Source organism: Semicossyphus pulcher, unplaced genomic scaffold (genome assembly GCF_022749685.1).
Source record: "Semicossyphus pulcher isolate SPU_LCO1_2020_fin unplaced genomic scaffold, fSemPul1.0.p SCAF_16, whole genome shotgun sequence".
In the NCBI taxonomy this organism is placed as follows: Eukaryota; Metazoa; Chordata; class Actinopteri; order Labriformes; family Labridae; genus Semicossyphus; species Semicossyphus pulcher.
The window spans coordinates 2,634,769-2,647,433 of NW_027211670.1; the positions used below are offsets into that span (position 1 = coordinate 2,634,769).

The window sequence follows — 12,665 nt, forward strand, 5'->3', positions numbered from 1 at the left end:
TCACTGCCAGCCAAAGTCCTGCCCCGCCAGCTGATAGAAGCGCTGGTTGTGTGGTTTGTAGAAGTCCCTCAGTCTCTGCAGCACCTGGGGCTGGATGGAGGCGTGCGTCCGGCCCTTCGTCTTCCCCAGGCAGTGAGGTTTGCTGCTGCCCTCCGGCTTCTTCAGGCAGGGGAAACCTTTCGTCTTGTTGAAGTAGAAGTGTTTGTCCGTGACGATCCTCTGCAGACCCAGAAAGTCCTGCACCCTGCCCAGCTCTCCGGCCGGGTCCGAGATGAGCCGCTCCCCGCTGACCAGGTGGATCTGAGTCCTGGGGAACCAGGCCAGCCAGCGCTCCAGGTGCTGGGCGTACAGGCCGATCCACAGCGGGCTCCACAGAGAGTCGATCTCACCTGCAGACACACAGAGAGATACAGAGTCATATAGCTTTACAGCTAAGGTGTTACCTTTTAGCTAGCAGACATGCTGAGCGTCATTACTGTCCCAAATGACTGAACAAGGTTAATACTGAAGGATTCTCAAAGCAGTGTTCACATTAACTGTGATGAAGCTCCACAAAGTCCCTGAACCCTTAACGCTGGCACTAAGAGCGGCTGAGGCTCTGACAGGTGTGCAGACACACTGGACGCCATGTCCTCGTGTTATTATTTTATTATTTTTTTATCCGTTTATTGAAGTGACAAAGTAAAGGACAACTGTGTTAAACGTCCTTACACCAGAGAACATGCACCACTGCAGTGATTTACATTTGGCCGAGCTGTGACCTGCTCCTGTGCTGAATACAGACAAGTGTCTATCACTGCAGAGTTATTCATCTTTATGCTACGAAACAGATCTAAGAGCATGTTGAGGTTTTGAACTACAGTTCCCACAGTTTAGGGTCTGTGGACAAAGCTGTTAGCACCTCCTGTTAGCATCTCTGAGGTCAATGAGGTCCTTGGTCTCCATCAGAGAAAGTGAGATCATAGAGGTGTTGGTCACGTTGAATCTAACATATCTGGTCTCTGAGTTCAGATCTGACTGAGGACTCCTAACCTAACCTCCTGTTTGTCAGTTTGTACATGATCACTGTCTTCATAAGTGGAACACAACACCGCCCAATATAGAAGAACTATCGCCCAGGTGTTTTCAACATGCACCTTTAAACTCCTGCAGTCTCTTTAGCAGCTTTCAGCAGTCACACAGCTTTTCAAACTGTCCCTTTAGAGCATCCTTATTCTGATTCTTTTATTTTGATAGGTATGGGTCCGGGCATAAGAACATCTGTCGCTCTGCAGACCCAGAGCTCGTGTCTCATGCTGCGGCCGGCTCATCTGAACAGGGTTTCCTGTTTCCTGTCTGCTGCTCCGTGTTGTGTGTTCGTGCACAGGATATAAAAAAATATAGACTTAGAGGAGAAGAGACTTCCATATAAAAAGGTTCTTGATCAACTCTGGTTTTTGTTCTGTTTTTATGTATCTATTTGAAACACCTGAGGTCAGACGCAGGGATCCTTACCTGTGCTTCTGTTCTTGAAGGCGAGGCTCTCGAACGGGGGGATGTCGGGGGTCTTGGAGATGATCTGGGTGTAGTCAGATATGGCTCTGGTCACCGGATCGCGGACAACCACGATCAGCTTCACATCCTGAGACATGGCGTGGACCCGTGCCGGCGTCTCCACGGTAACAAAGTAACGAGGAGTCTTCTCCATGACGATCTGACCGTCCAGAGCTTTGGGCATCATACTCCTGGAAGAGCAAGACAAAGGATGTGCTGTGAAGATTCATTTAAACAGAACTGATACCGACCACGAGCTCTGAAGGCCGACCTCAGACTGCTTTCACCTGTAACACTGACACTCGTTTAATGTGCAGACAGAAGAAATAAACGTTTTATAACATAATATCTTCTTTATAAAGAGGGTTATAACTGTTTCGAACTGTTTAGGTCTGAAAACACCAACAAAAGGTCATAAAGTGAAATTAGGTCGACAGGATGAACAGAGGTGTGTGTGACAGTGAAGTTATCCTCCATGATGCCCTTACATACACACACACACACACACACACTGACAGACATCCTCCTCTCAGTCTGAGCAGGTAGTGAGCACACAGTATATCTCCAGTGATCCAGTCTCACAGCAGATGGGACTCGTTTAGATAAATGACTCCCACAGGACCCGACGTAGACTCGTGGACACCTGCCAACACACCTGCCTCACACCTGACCGTCTGACCAAACACACACACGCAGTCTGAGCGGCCCTGACACACATACACACACACACCTGAATCAGCAGCTCAGCTTGTTTAAATGGAGCTTTATGGCGCACACAGGTGTGCTTACAGAGTTTATGGTGTGACTATCTGACCAGGTTTAAACACAGGCTGATGTTTCACCTTTCAGAGGTATTTTCTTTACAGTTAGAGGCATCGATTATTCTCATACTGTTAATTTAAAGGTGCTGGTTTATCAGCTGAGCTGGATATCAAGAGTGTGAGCCGGGTGTATACAGCATCCAAACAAAGCCCTGCAGAGCCTCATTAAATTGCACGTCTTCATCTGTTAACATCAAACTATTATAATGAAACTGTCACAGACGTCACTTCAAAACATAAAGCTAAAGGTGCCCCTCTGTCATAATGATAAATATGCAGCGTCTGGTTAGTCTTTCAAAATAAAACGATTACAGTGGTAATGATAGATATGGAACATTTTTATCATTATTTATAGCTTTATTGTTTCATTTATTACAGCTTAAGTAAGTTGTAATAAATATGCGGGGTCTGGGTAGACTTTCAAAATAAAGCACTTAAGTAAGCTATAATAAATGTGCGGGGTCTGAGTAGACTTTCAAAATAAAGCTCTTAAGGAAGCAATAATAAATGTGCGGGGTCTGGGTAGACTTTCAAAATAAAGCGCTTAAGTAAGCTGGAATAAATGTGCGGGGTCTGGGTAGACTTTCAAAATAAAGCGCTAAAGTAAGCTATAATAAATGTGCAGGGTCTGGGTAGACTTTCAAAATAAAGCGCTTAAGTAAGCTGTAATAAATGTGCGGGGTCTGAGTAGACTTTCAAAATAAGGCGCTTAAGTAAGCTATAATAAATGTGCGGGGTCTGAGTAGACTTTCAAAATAAGGCGCTTAAGTAAGCTATAATAAATGTGCGGGGTAGACTTTGGATCTATATTAGGGACATTTCACAAACACAGTCATTAAAAATGTTCTCAAATAAAAGAACGAACACAAGATGATTCAGGAGGACAGGATGCTCCGACCGTCCTCTGGAATCAGCTCAGGTTTCAGATCTGCCTGCAACACGACCTCCTGTCAATACACACACATCCGAACCCCCACCTTCATAAACCTGACACACACACACACACACACACACACACAGATAGTGATTTCATTTGATCTGATGGGTGTGAGGCAGCGCTTACCACCACTTAGCCTCAAGACTTCCCTTTTAACTCTAAAACCCAGAGCAGGAGGAGCCACACTGTCTGATACACACACACACACACACACACACACACACACAAACATAAACACACAAACAGGAGACACGTGCACATGAGCACATACACACACACACATGCACACACGCACACACACATGCTGTAAAAACACAGAGAATGTTTGACTAATGAGAGAACAATGAGTGTTTGTCTATCATACTCCTGGCCTCTCACTGGACCCATCTCTCACGCTACAGCACACACACACACACACAAATACAAAGAAGACACACAAATCCCAAAATACACACAAACACACACACGGATACACAAACACTCTTGGTGGGTGCGGTTGAGTTTCAGTGGACCCTTTGAAGGCTGCATGTGTGAGCCTCGTACCATTACTGCAGCATACACACATAATTACTGTGTAGAGAAAGAGAAGATCAGTGATCAATATGTTTCTGATAGAAGCTTCACACAGACGCAACGATTGATGACAAAACAGCTGTTAGTTTTTGTTATCAAATATTTGGCATGAAAATCTTTGTGATCCGTGAGCAACACGTTCTCGTCCGATCGTCAATTTGATCAGTTTGTCTGTTCCCCTCCAGAGATCTGTGTAGTCTTTCTTGTGTCTCTTTGTAGTCTTTCTTGTGTCTCCTTGTAGTCTTTCTTGAGTCTCTTTGTAGTCTTTCTTGTGTCTCTTTGTAGTCTTTCTTGAGTCTCTTTGTCGTCTTTCTTGAGTCTCTTTGTCGTTATTCTTGTGTCTCCTTGTAGTCTTTCTTGTGTCTCTTTGTAGTCTTTCTTGTGTCTCCTTGTAGTCTTTCTTGAGTCTCTTTGTAGTCTTTCTTGTGTCTCTTTGTAGTCTTTCTTGAGTCTCTTTGTCGTCTTTCTTGAGTCTCTTTGTCGTTATTCTTGTGTCTCCTTGTAGTCTTTCTTGTGTCTCTTTGTATTGTCTCTCTTTGCAGTTGTTTAGCATTTATAGTTTTTTGTCCATATCTTTTGTTCTGTCATGCTTTTGTCATTTTGTGTTTCTCTGTAGCTGTTTTGTGTCTCTTTGTAGTAACTGTTCCATATCTGTGAAGTCGTTCATATTTTACTACCAGTCATTTGTGTCACTTTCATTTTGTTGTTTTGAGTTTTTTGTTATTTGACTATTTTTAGTCCTGTTGTCTCTGTAGTCCTGCTGCCTCTCTGTATTCCTGCTGTCTCTCTGTAGTCTTGCTGTCTCTGTAGTCCTGCTGTCTCTCTGTAGTCCTGTTGTCTCTGTAGTCCTGCTGTCTCTGTAGTCCTGCTGTCTCTCTGTAGTCCTGTTGTCTCTGTAGTCCTGCTGTCTCTCTGTAGTCCTGTTGTCTCTGTAGTCCTGCTGTCTCTCTGTAGTCCTGCTGTCTCTCTTTAGTCCCGTTGTCTCTGTAGTCCTGCTGTCTCTCTGTAGTCCAGCTGTCTCTCTGTAGTCCTTGTAAACATTTGTGTCTCTTTAAGTTATTTTGTTGTAATCTTTTCTTAATATCTTGGAGAATTGTGTCTTTATCATCATTTTGTGTTTGGCTGTAGTTGTTTTATGTGAGTCTGGAGTTGTTAGTTGTTGTGTCTATTTGAAGACCTGTTTATATTTGTCGTCATTTGCGTCACTTTTAAGTCATTTTGTGTCTCTTAGTTGTTCCTCCTTTGTGGTTGTTTTTTAAACAGTTGTATAACTATGTCATACTTTTTGTATCTTTGTAGTTATTTGACTTTTTGTGGTAGTTTTGCACCTCCTTGTCGTCATGTTTGTATCTTTGTGGTTGTCTTGCATCTCCTTGTCGTCATGTTTGTATCTTTGTGGTTGTCTTGCATCTCCTTGTCGTCATGTTTGTATCTTTGTGGTTGTCTTGCATCTCCTTGTCGTCATGTTTGTATCTTTGTAGTTGTCTTGTGGTCACTATAAGCAGAGTCTCTGGTGTAAGGGCCCGTGCGCCCCGGCCCTGTGCCCAGCAGGCCCACTCAGTCGTCTCTCCATGGGGAAGCCAGTGAAGGATGTTGATATTGTAACTGCTCTTGGCTGGCCTGTGTGTCTGCTGAGGGGGGCAGACTGGGGGAGGGGGGCTCATCCCTGGCAGGTGAACAGAGCCGGCTGGTGTCACCATGTGTTTCAGAGGAAGCCCCCTCCTAATTAAGGACGGCTCAATTAATCGGTGGTTTAAAGCCCTGTTTTACCAACATCCTTACACTGCTCATTTACTGCTGAGAGTGAGATCAAACATCCAGAGAGGCGAACACGGGATTATCCAGCAGATTATAATAAGCCTCTGTTTGCTCGGACCAACCTTTTGTCGTCCATTTCCCAATCATTCAGCCTCCCCCCCTGTGGATTACTGCACGCCAGCCAAGGCCACCGGCTATTGATCCTGTGGGGGCTTAGGGCGAGTGTGAGAGGGCGCGTGTGGATGGTGTACGGCTGGGACAGTAGGGATGGTGTGTTTTGGGATGAGAGCAGTATCATGGGATGTACGGAGTGTGTGGTGTTAACGTGAGGGGACGGACTGAGGATGGAAACGCAGCTCTGAGGCTCAGCTGGGACCCAGAGTGGCAGGTGGAGACTGGGGGAGCCAGGACTCTCTGGAGCCCCATCAGCACCACGCTGTGTGTGTGTGTGTGTGTGTGTGTGGCAGTGTGTGTGTGTGTGTGTGTGTGTGTGTGTGGCAGTGTGTGTGTGTGTGTGGGGCAGTGTGTGTGTGTGTGTGTGTGTGTGTGTGTGTGTGTGTGTGTGTGTGTGTGCGTGTGTGTGTGTGTGTGTGTATGTGTGTGTGGCAGTTGCAGTGTCCATCATGTGTACAGCAGGAAACAGGCAGCAGAGGATTTGATGGATCAAAGATGTAAAATCTGCTGTTTGTCTTTGAAGTTTGGTCCAATCAGAGTTCATCCCTCACACCTGAGAGCTTCTGTAAGACAGTGTGTGTGTGTGTGTGTGTGTGTGTGTGTGTGTGTGTGTGTGTGTGTGTGTGTGTGTGTGTGTGTGTATGCATGCATGAGTGTGTTATTGTGTGTGTTATTGGGGGACCGCTCATCCATTTCCTCAGTGAGGGGGACCATTAAGGGGTCCGTCCATTGTGGCTGTGCCCTGTCCACTTCCAGGAGACATCCATCATAGAGGGGCCCTGGACCCCCCCGCCCCCCCTTCCCATGCCCCAGGGGAGGGTCTTAATGAGGGCCAGATCGCCCCACCCGTCTGGGCCTTATGGTGATCACCTCCAGTACAGTACTGACAGGATGATCACACCTGAACCCCACGCACACACACACACACACCAACTCAAATGTGTTCCGACAGCTTTAAATCAGTCACATTTCAGCACGAGGTTCTGCAGAGTAAAAGAACGTTCTCTGTGTGTATCCTTGTAGTCTGTGTGTGTAGCAGTGATGTGACTCTTCGTCGTTGTTGTGTCTCTGTGTGGGTGTTTTCTCTATAACCACATACTGGTGCAGCTTGAGCGTAAACAGTGACAATCTAAAAGTATAATTGATTAGGTTGTAATGTATTTAAATCCCTCCCTTCAGATGAACAAACCTGATTCATCAGAAATCTGCTGTTCGTCTTTGCTGCTCATTCCCGCCCACTGAATCGTGCTGAACATGGACTGTTTTGGCAGCCTTTCTTCTGCGATTTGCATGGCAATTATATTCTATTGTACAAACACAAAAACACAAGTAGCACCATGTGCTGTGTCATGGCGGCACAAAGACACCAATGTATGGGTATGAATTTAAAATCCTCCCTTAATGAGTGAAATTTGAATTGCTAATGAATCGATGGCGTCAGAGCGGCTCGAGTCGTCCCCTCTCGTCTTTGTGCGTCCTGAGAGGCTCCATGTCTCACATTATTCAGAATAAACGAGGCCTCACAGATGAAATATACGACGCGTTTTAGGATTATTTTGGAAAAGTTTATTTTTAGCCTGCACTTATATTTAAATAAAGAACAGCAGGAGTTTTAACAAAACACCGTCATAACAAACAGAAAACCCGAACAAAGCTGATCAGCAATGTGCCGCTGATGAGTGAACCTGTTTTTACCTCTGACTGAAATCAGTGAGATGGTTCGTCTGCTCAGTTATTATGGTTAACTGCTTTATGTTTCATGCAAGAACAAAATGCATTAGAGACGCAGCAACAGTAACCACGCCAGTTAAACGGCCAGTTCGCAGATTTTCATCCTCAGTCCTATCATGCTGTTATGGGGAGCTCATGCCATTATGGTAGAAAGACTCTGTGCCTTTGGAGGGCGCTATCCGCTTCTCCAACGGGCCCTGGAAAACCTCCGCCAGACGACAGGGAGCTCGCTAAACTGCACTTCCTCAATCTAGGACGCCGCCTCCATGTCTCGTTCAGAATCGTCAGGTTTGAAATGTCGACTGCAGACTGAAGATGTGTCAGACGATCCAACGGTATATTCTCGTCATGTTTCAGATTCTGTCCCGCTGTGAGCCGTCGCCTGCAGTGAAAGGGAAGTATTTCTCTCCAACGTCTCTCGCTGGGCCGTTCCTTTCAGAGGGAGGGGCGCAATGAATGCTGGGTGTTGTAGTAATGTAGAATGGGTGAAACCACAGTTAACCCTAAACCTCCTGTAAGACATTTTTACATGAATGATGAGGACTCCTCCTCCTTATGTAGAATCATGGCTCTGATGGATTCTTGGTGTCACTGTAAACAGAGTCCGTCTTGGTACGCAGAGTGAAGGGAGGAGATTGTTACGACCGTCTCAGCACAAACTCAAAAAAGCTTTGACTTGTTTTGTGTGTAAGTATATTTTTTTGGATTGTGAATTCTTGGAAAGGAACAGAAGAGACGCTGACGCTGCAGCCTATCAGGTTAAAGCTTTGCCAGTAACTCAGAGTCAATAATAAATATCAATAAATCTCGCTTTACCTCCAGAACAAAATACAACCTGCCTCCACGTCTGCAGGACTGAAGAAGTCACACACACACACACACACACACACACACAGGCCGGGTCTGATGACAGTCCCCCGGGTTGAAGCAAAGGTCAGCGGGATGTGTGAGGTTGTGGTAACACTGACTCACCTTTTAACCTCCAGCCTTATCTCCTCACCCCTTTATTTATCTCCCCCTCTCCTCCCTCGTCCACCTGTCATGTCATCTTTCAGCAGGAAACCATCACCAGGAGTGAGATGTGAATTTCCAGCCCAGCAGTTTTAATGGATTCATCCGGAGCCGCAGAGAGAGCGAGCTGTATGTAACCTGACCCCTGCGAGCCCGAGTGGGGGGATTATTCCAACGTAGGATAAAGCTTCCTGCTAATTGTAACAGAAGCCGAGCTGACCAGCGCTAACCGCTCTAATGCTGGAGTCAACCCAAGGTCAGGCCGAGGAGATAGAGCTATCGATCCCAGACACACAGAGGAAACTTCCAGTCCATCCCATCGCAGCGTTCTTCCACATCCAATCTCCGCTCCAAACACCATTAGAGCTCTCTGTCCGGGTCTGATCTCATCTGAGGCTAAATGTTGTTTTACTCTGAGAGGAAGAAGAGCTTCTGATGTCTCACCCTCTTTAGCTGTGCATGACAGGAAGCACTTCAGCTGGTGTTGAGTCAAAGTGTACTGTTGCTTTCAAAGAAGACTCTGCTTTAACTTGACCTCGTTTGACCTTTTAATTTAAATGTGGGTAATGCTGATGTGAGAGTTCTTCTGTTAGCGGCTCCAGAGCTGGACGGGCCTCAGGAACACAGAAGTCAGTTCATGTACTGATCTGATATCATAATGAATCAGCCTCTAAGGAGTCTGCTTACTTCACAAGAAGTCTTCTTCACCCTTTTAAATAATTATACAATTATAAAATGCATTTCTGAAACCAGCCGGCATGTGTTTCTAAAGCGTCCACAGATATCGTCTGTTTAAGAGCAGCAAAGGACTGACTTCATTGATCATGTGATGACAACAAACAACAACACTGCCGTGCGAGCAGAGAATGTAACGTAGCTCAGAGGTGGCTGAATGTCTGCAGTTAGACTGTATGTTAATGTAAGTCATCAGTGAGGTCGTTGACAGGCCTACAGCTGATATCTGTAGATTCAATATCAGCTAACATTTCATTGCTCTGAATCTGAACTGGGGAGAGAAAAGAATTCATCATCTCAGGTTAATATCGATAAATCAACTGCTCAGATGTTGTAACGCTGCTAAAGAAGCAAACGAGGAGACAAGTTAACACAGGTTAACACAAGTTAACACAGATCAACACTAATATACTAATATACACTAATATAATGATAATCTGATGTTCATAAGAATATAACGATCAATCGTTCAATCAAAAGGCAGACATTAAATTGCTCCTGAAATGATTCCAAAGTAACACACTGACTAAAAGCTAAAATAAACTCTTATTTAGTTTTAGAGAGCTTCACAAACATGTCGACCAGCGAACCTGAGTGCACCAACTGAAACATTTCTCAACACCAACAACGTACTAACGAAAGTGCCGTTAAACATCATAATTAACTGAGATAAATGAGCGTGATGAGGTCACCGCTCTCAGCTGCTCGTAGCCTTTTCAATGTTAACTGTGTTAGCTAACATTAATGTAGAACACTTTTTTTCTCTTTGGTTTTTAACTCAGTTTGAGATGCTGGCTTTTATTGTCTTCTGTTGTTTTAACTGTTTTGTGTTTTTATGTGTGTATGCAGCACTTTGGCCAACTCTGTTGTTTTAAAGTGCTTTATGAATAAAGTTGAGTTGAGAGTTGAGTTGAGTAACAGGTTCCCACCATGTCGGACGTCACGTCCACGCTGCTTTTATTTCTCTAATATATTTAAAGCTATTAGCAAATCATTTATAAAGTCATTGCAAAGTTATAATATTAATTATTTAATGAAATATACATTTTATTAAGTTAAGAACTTGGCCTCTTTGAGTGCGTTGTTAGGCCTTTCCACGCGGCTCTTTGTACCTCCAGGTGTTTCTGATCTTAGCAGTGGCTTTGCTTTTACCACAAAGAACAATGATCCTCTCAGTCACAACAAAACAGGTTTGTTTGTTTGTTTGTTTGTTTTTGCTTATTTAGAGTTAGGTAGAATACACAATCCATTCTTACAGCATCTTTGTATTTCCCTGTTAGCGCACACAAACAAAGACACACGTCCTGTGTTAGTGTGTGTGTTCTGGGTGTGTGCTGTTTGTTATGAAGTGCTGTGAACACATCATTAACTCGCAGCGTACGCTGACCTGGAGTCAGAGGTCAGCTCACAGAGCTGACAGTGATGTCAAGTGGCTCGACGAGCAGCGAGGCCCATCTGGCCTGAGGGGGGACGTGACAATCTGGGGTCACACACTGCTCCTCCAGATCTGACTGCCTCTCTGGCTCTGTTTACATCCTGCAGCTCTGACACGGAGCTCTGAGAGTTCGTGGTCACACAGAAACAGAAATACTTCCTCTCTTTATCTCCATCATCAGCTAAATTGTCAGTGACACGCCAAAGAGGCTCCCAGAGCCGAGCCAGTGCCTCCATTGAGCCCCCATAATATACTGTAAGCTGGCTACCAGCACGCCACACAGGCCAGATTTGGATGTTTAATCTGGCATATTTGGAGCAGCTGGAGGTCTATAGGTGAGCTCACTGTACGCAGAGTCAGAGACAGCTACACGGAGAAATCTGAGATCCTTTCTGTCCAAAACCTTTCTTTCACTTTGCCACAGTGTCCTCGAGCAGTTTGAGAGACTCGAGTCCCACTGTGTGTGTTTGTGCGCTGAGTGTTTCCAAGTTTTCTCGAACAGGCTGCGAACAAAGCCACATGACAACAGTAACATCTGGCTGCAGCTCCAGAGATGATTACTCTGCTGCTCTGTGAGAACTCATCCTGCAAGGCCGCTCTGCCTCCCTACTGTACACACACACACGCACACACACACTCACACACGCACACTCACACAGGCACAAACACACGCACACACATGCACACAGATTGGCGTAGCCAGATGGCGAAGTCTCTTTGACTGTCACCTAACCCTCCGCGGGATAGCTGTGGATATGTTGGGGTATGCAAACAACACAAAGAGATTCAGTGCTTCATATTTGTCTCTGCGGCTCAGATTAAAATCAGATCAACAAACCTGAACAAACACACCGAAGCTCACGTGCAGTTCAGTCACTGCACACACACACGAGTTTTAGTTTCTGAATGAGCTGGTGAGTGATGTCTGTCACTCTGAGGACAAAAGTTCAACTTCAGACAGAAATCTGTTTTAATTAATTCACACATAAAGTTTATAAAAGAAACATAACGAGCTTTAACACGTGCTCCCTCTCGTTAGACTCAGTGACTTGGCTGCCATGACTTCCCTGCGTAAAGTGTGTGCGTACCTGTACCAGTCCAGTCCGCGTGCGTAATGCCGGTCGAAGAAGTGCGGCTCGGAGCCCAGGGCCCGGATGTCCGGGTGCAGCCGCAGAAACTCCAGCAGAGCCCTCGTGCCCCCCTTCTTAACCCCTATGATGAGAGCCTGCGGTAACCTCCGCGTAGCTGTCCATTCCTTCCCCGAGCTGTTCGCCTCCAGCCCGGGAGGACCGCTGAACGCGCCCTCGGCCCCCGCCGTGGTGACCTCCCTGGTTCCGTTTCTGTCGGGCCATCCCGACCCAGACACGAGGAACTCGCGCGTGGGCTGCTTGATCTCGGGGTTCTCTGTGAACTCGGACTCGCAGCAGCCGGTGAGCAGGTAGACCAGGGAGAAGCAGAGGACGCTCAGAGAGGACGCGATGGTGAGCCGGTGGAAGAGCCGGCGCAGGTCCGCGCTCGCGTGGTGATGGTGATGATGGTGGTGATGAAAAGCTGCCATCCCTCAGAGATCCGTGTCAGATGAGGTGCCATCCTACCAAAGGTTCCGCTCACATCCCTTCATCATACTCCAACACACCGAGAACTCTCACGGAGTCTTCCTCAGCGCGCGCCGCTGCCCTCCTCCTCCTCATGGTGCGCGTCCGGAGCGCAGAGAACCCCCCAAACCAGCCTGTCAGTCAGATTTAAATCAGAGTGTTTGCGTGACATCCAGAGAGTGAGCCCACTTACTCTCCCAGCCTGCACCGAGGGGGGAATAAAGGTCTAATATCCGAGCACGCGCTGCTGCGGGATCTGTCTCTCTCTCTACTCCACGGGATTACTCTGCGCCTCCACCACGGCTCAGCCCGGGGGGGGGGGGGGGCTGGGGGGTTGCATTCAGGGATATGTCTCTCTCTCT

The 12,665-nt window shown here is 46.3% G+C and overlaps 1 protein-coding gene across 1 annotated transcript; it reads right to left on the reverse strand.

Annotated features, from left to right (window-relative positions):
* Positions 1–12,266, reverse strand: hs3st3l (heparan sulfate (glucosamine) 3-O-sulfotransferase 3-like). Its single transcript, XM_069664657.1, has 3 exons — positions 11,797–12,266; positions 1,495–1,724; positions 1–389 (listed from the first exon to the last, which is right to left on the reverse strand). The coding sequence occupies exons 1-3, from the start codon at positions 12,264–12,266 to the stop codon at positions 1–3; spliced, it is 1,089 nt and encodes a 362-aa protein (XP_069520758.1).
* Between the last annotated feature and the right edge of the window lie 399 nt (positions 12,267–12,665).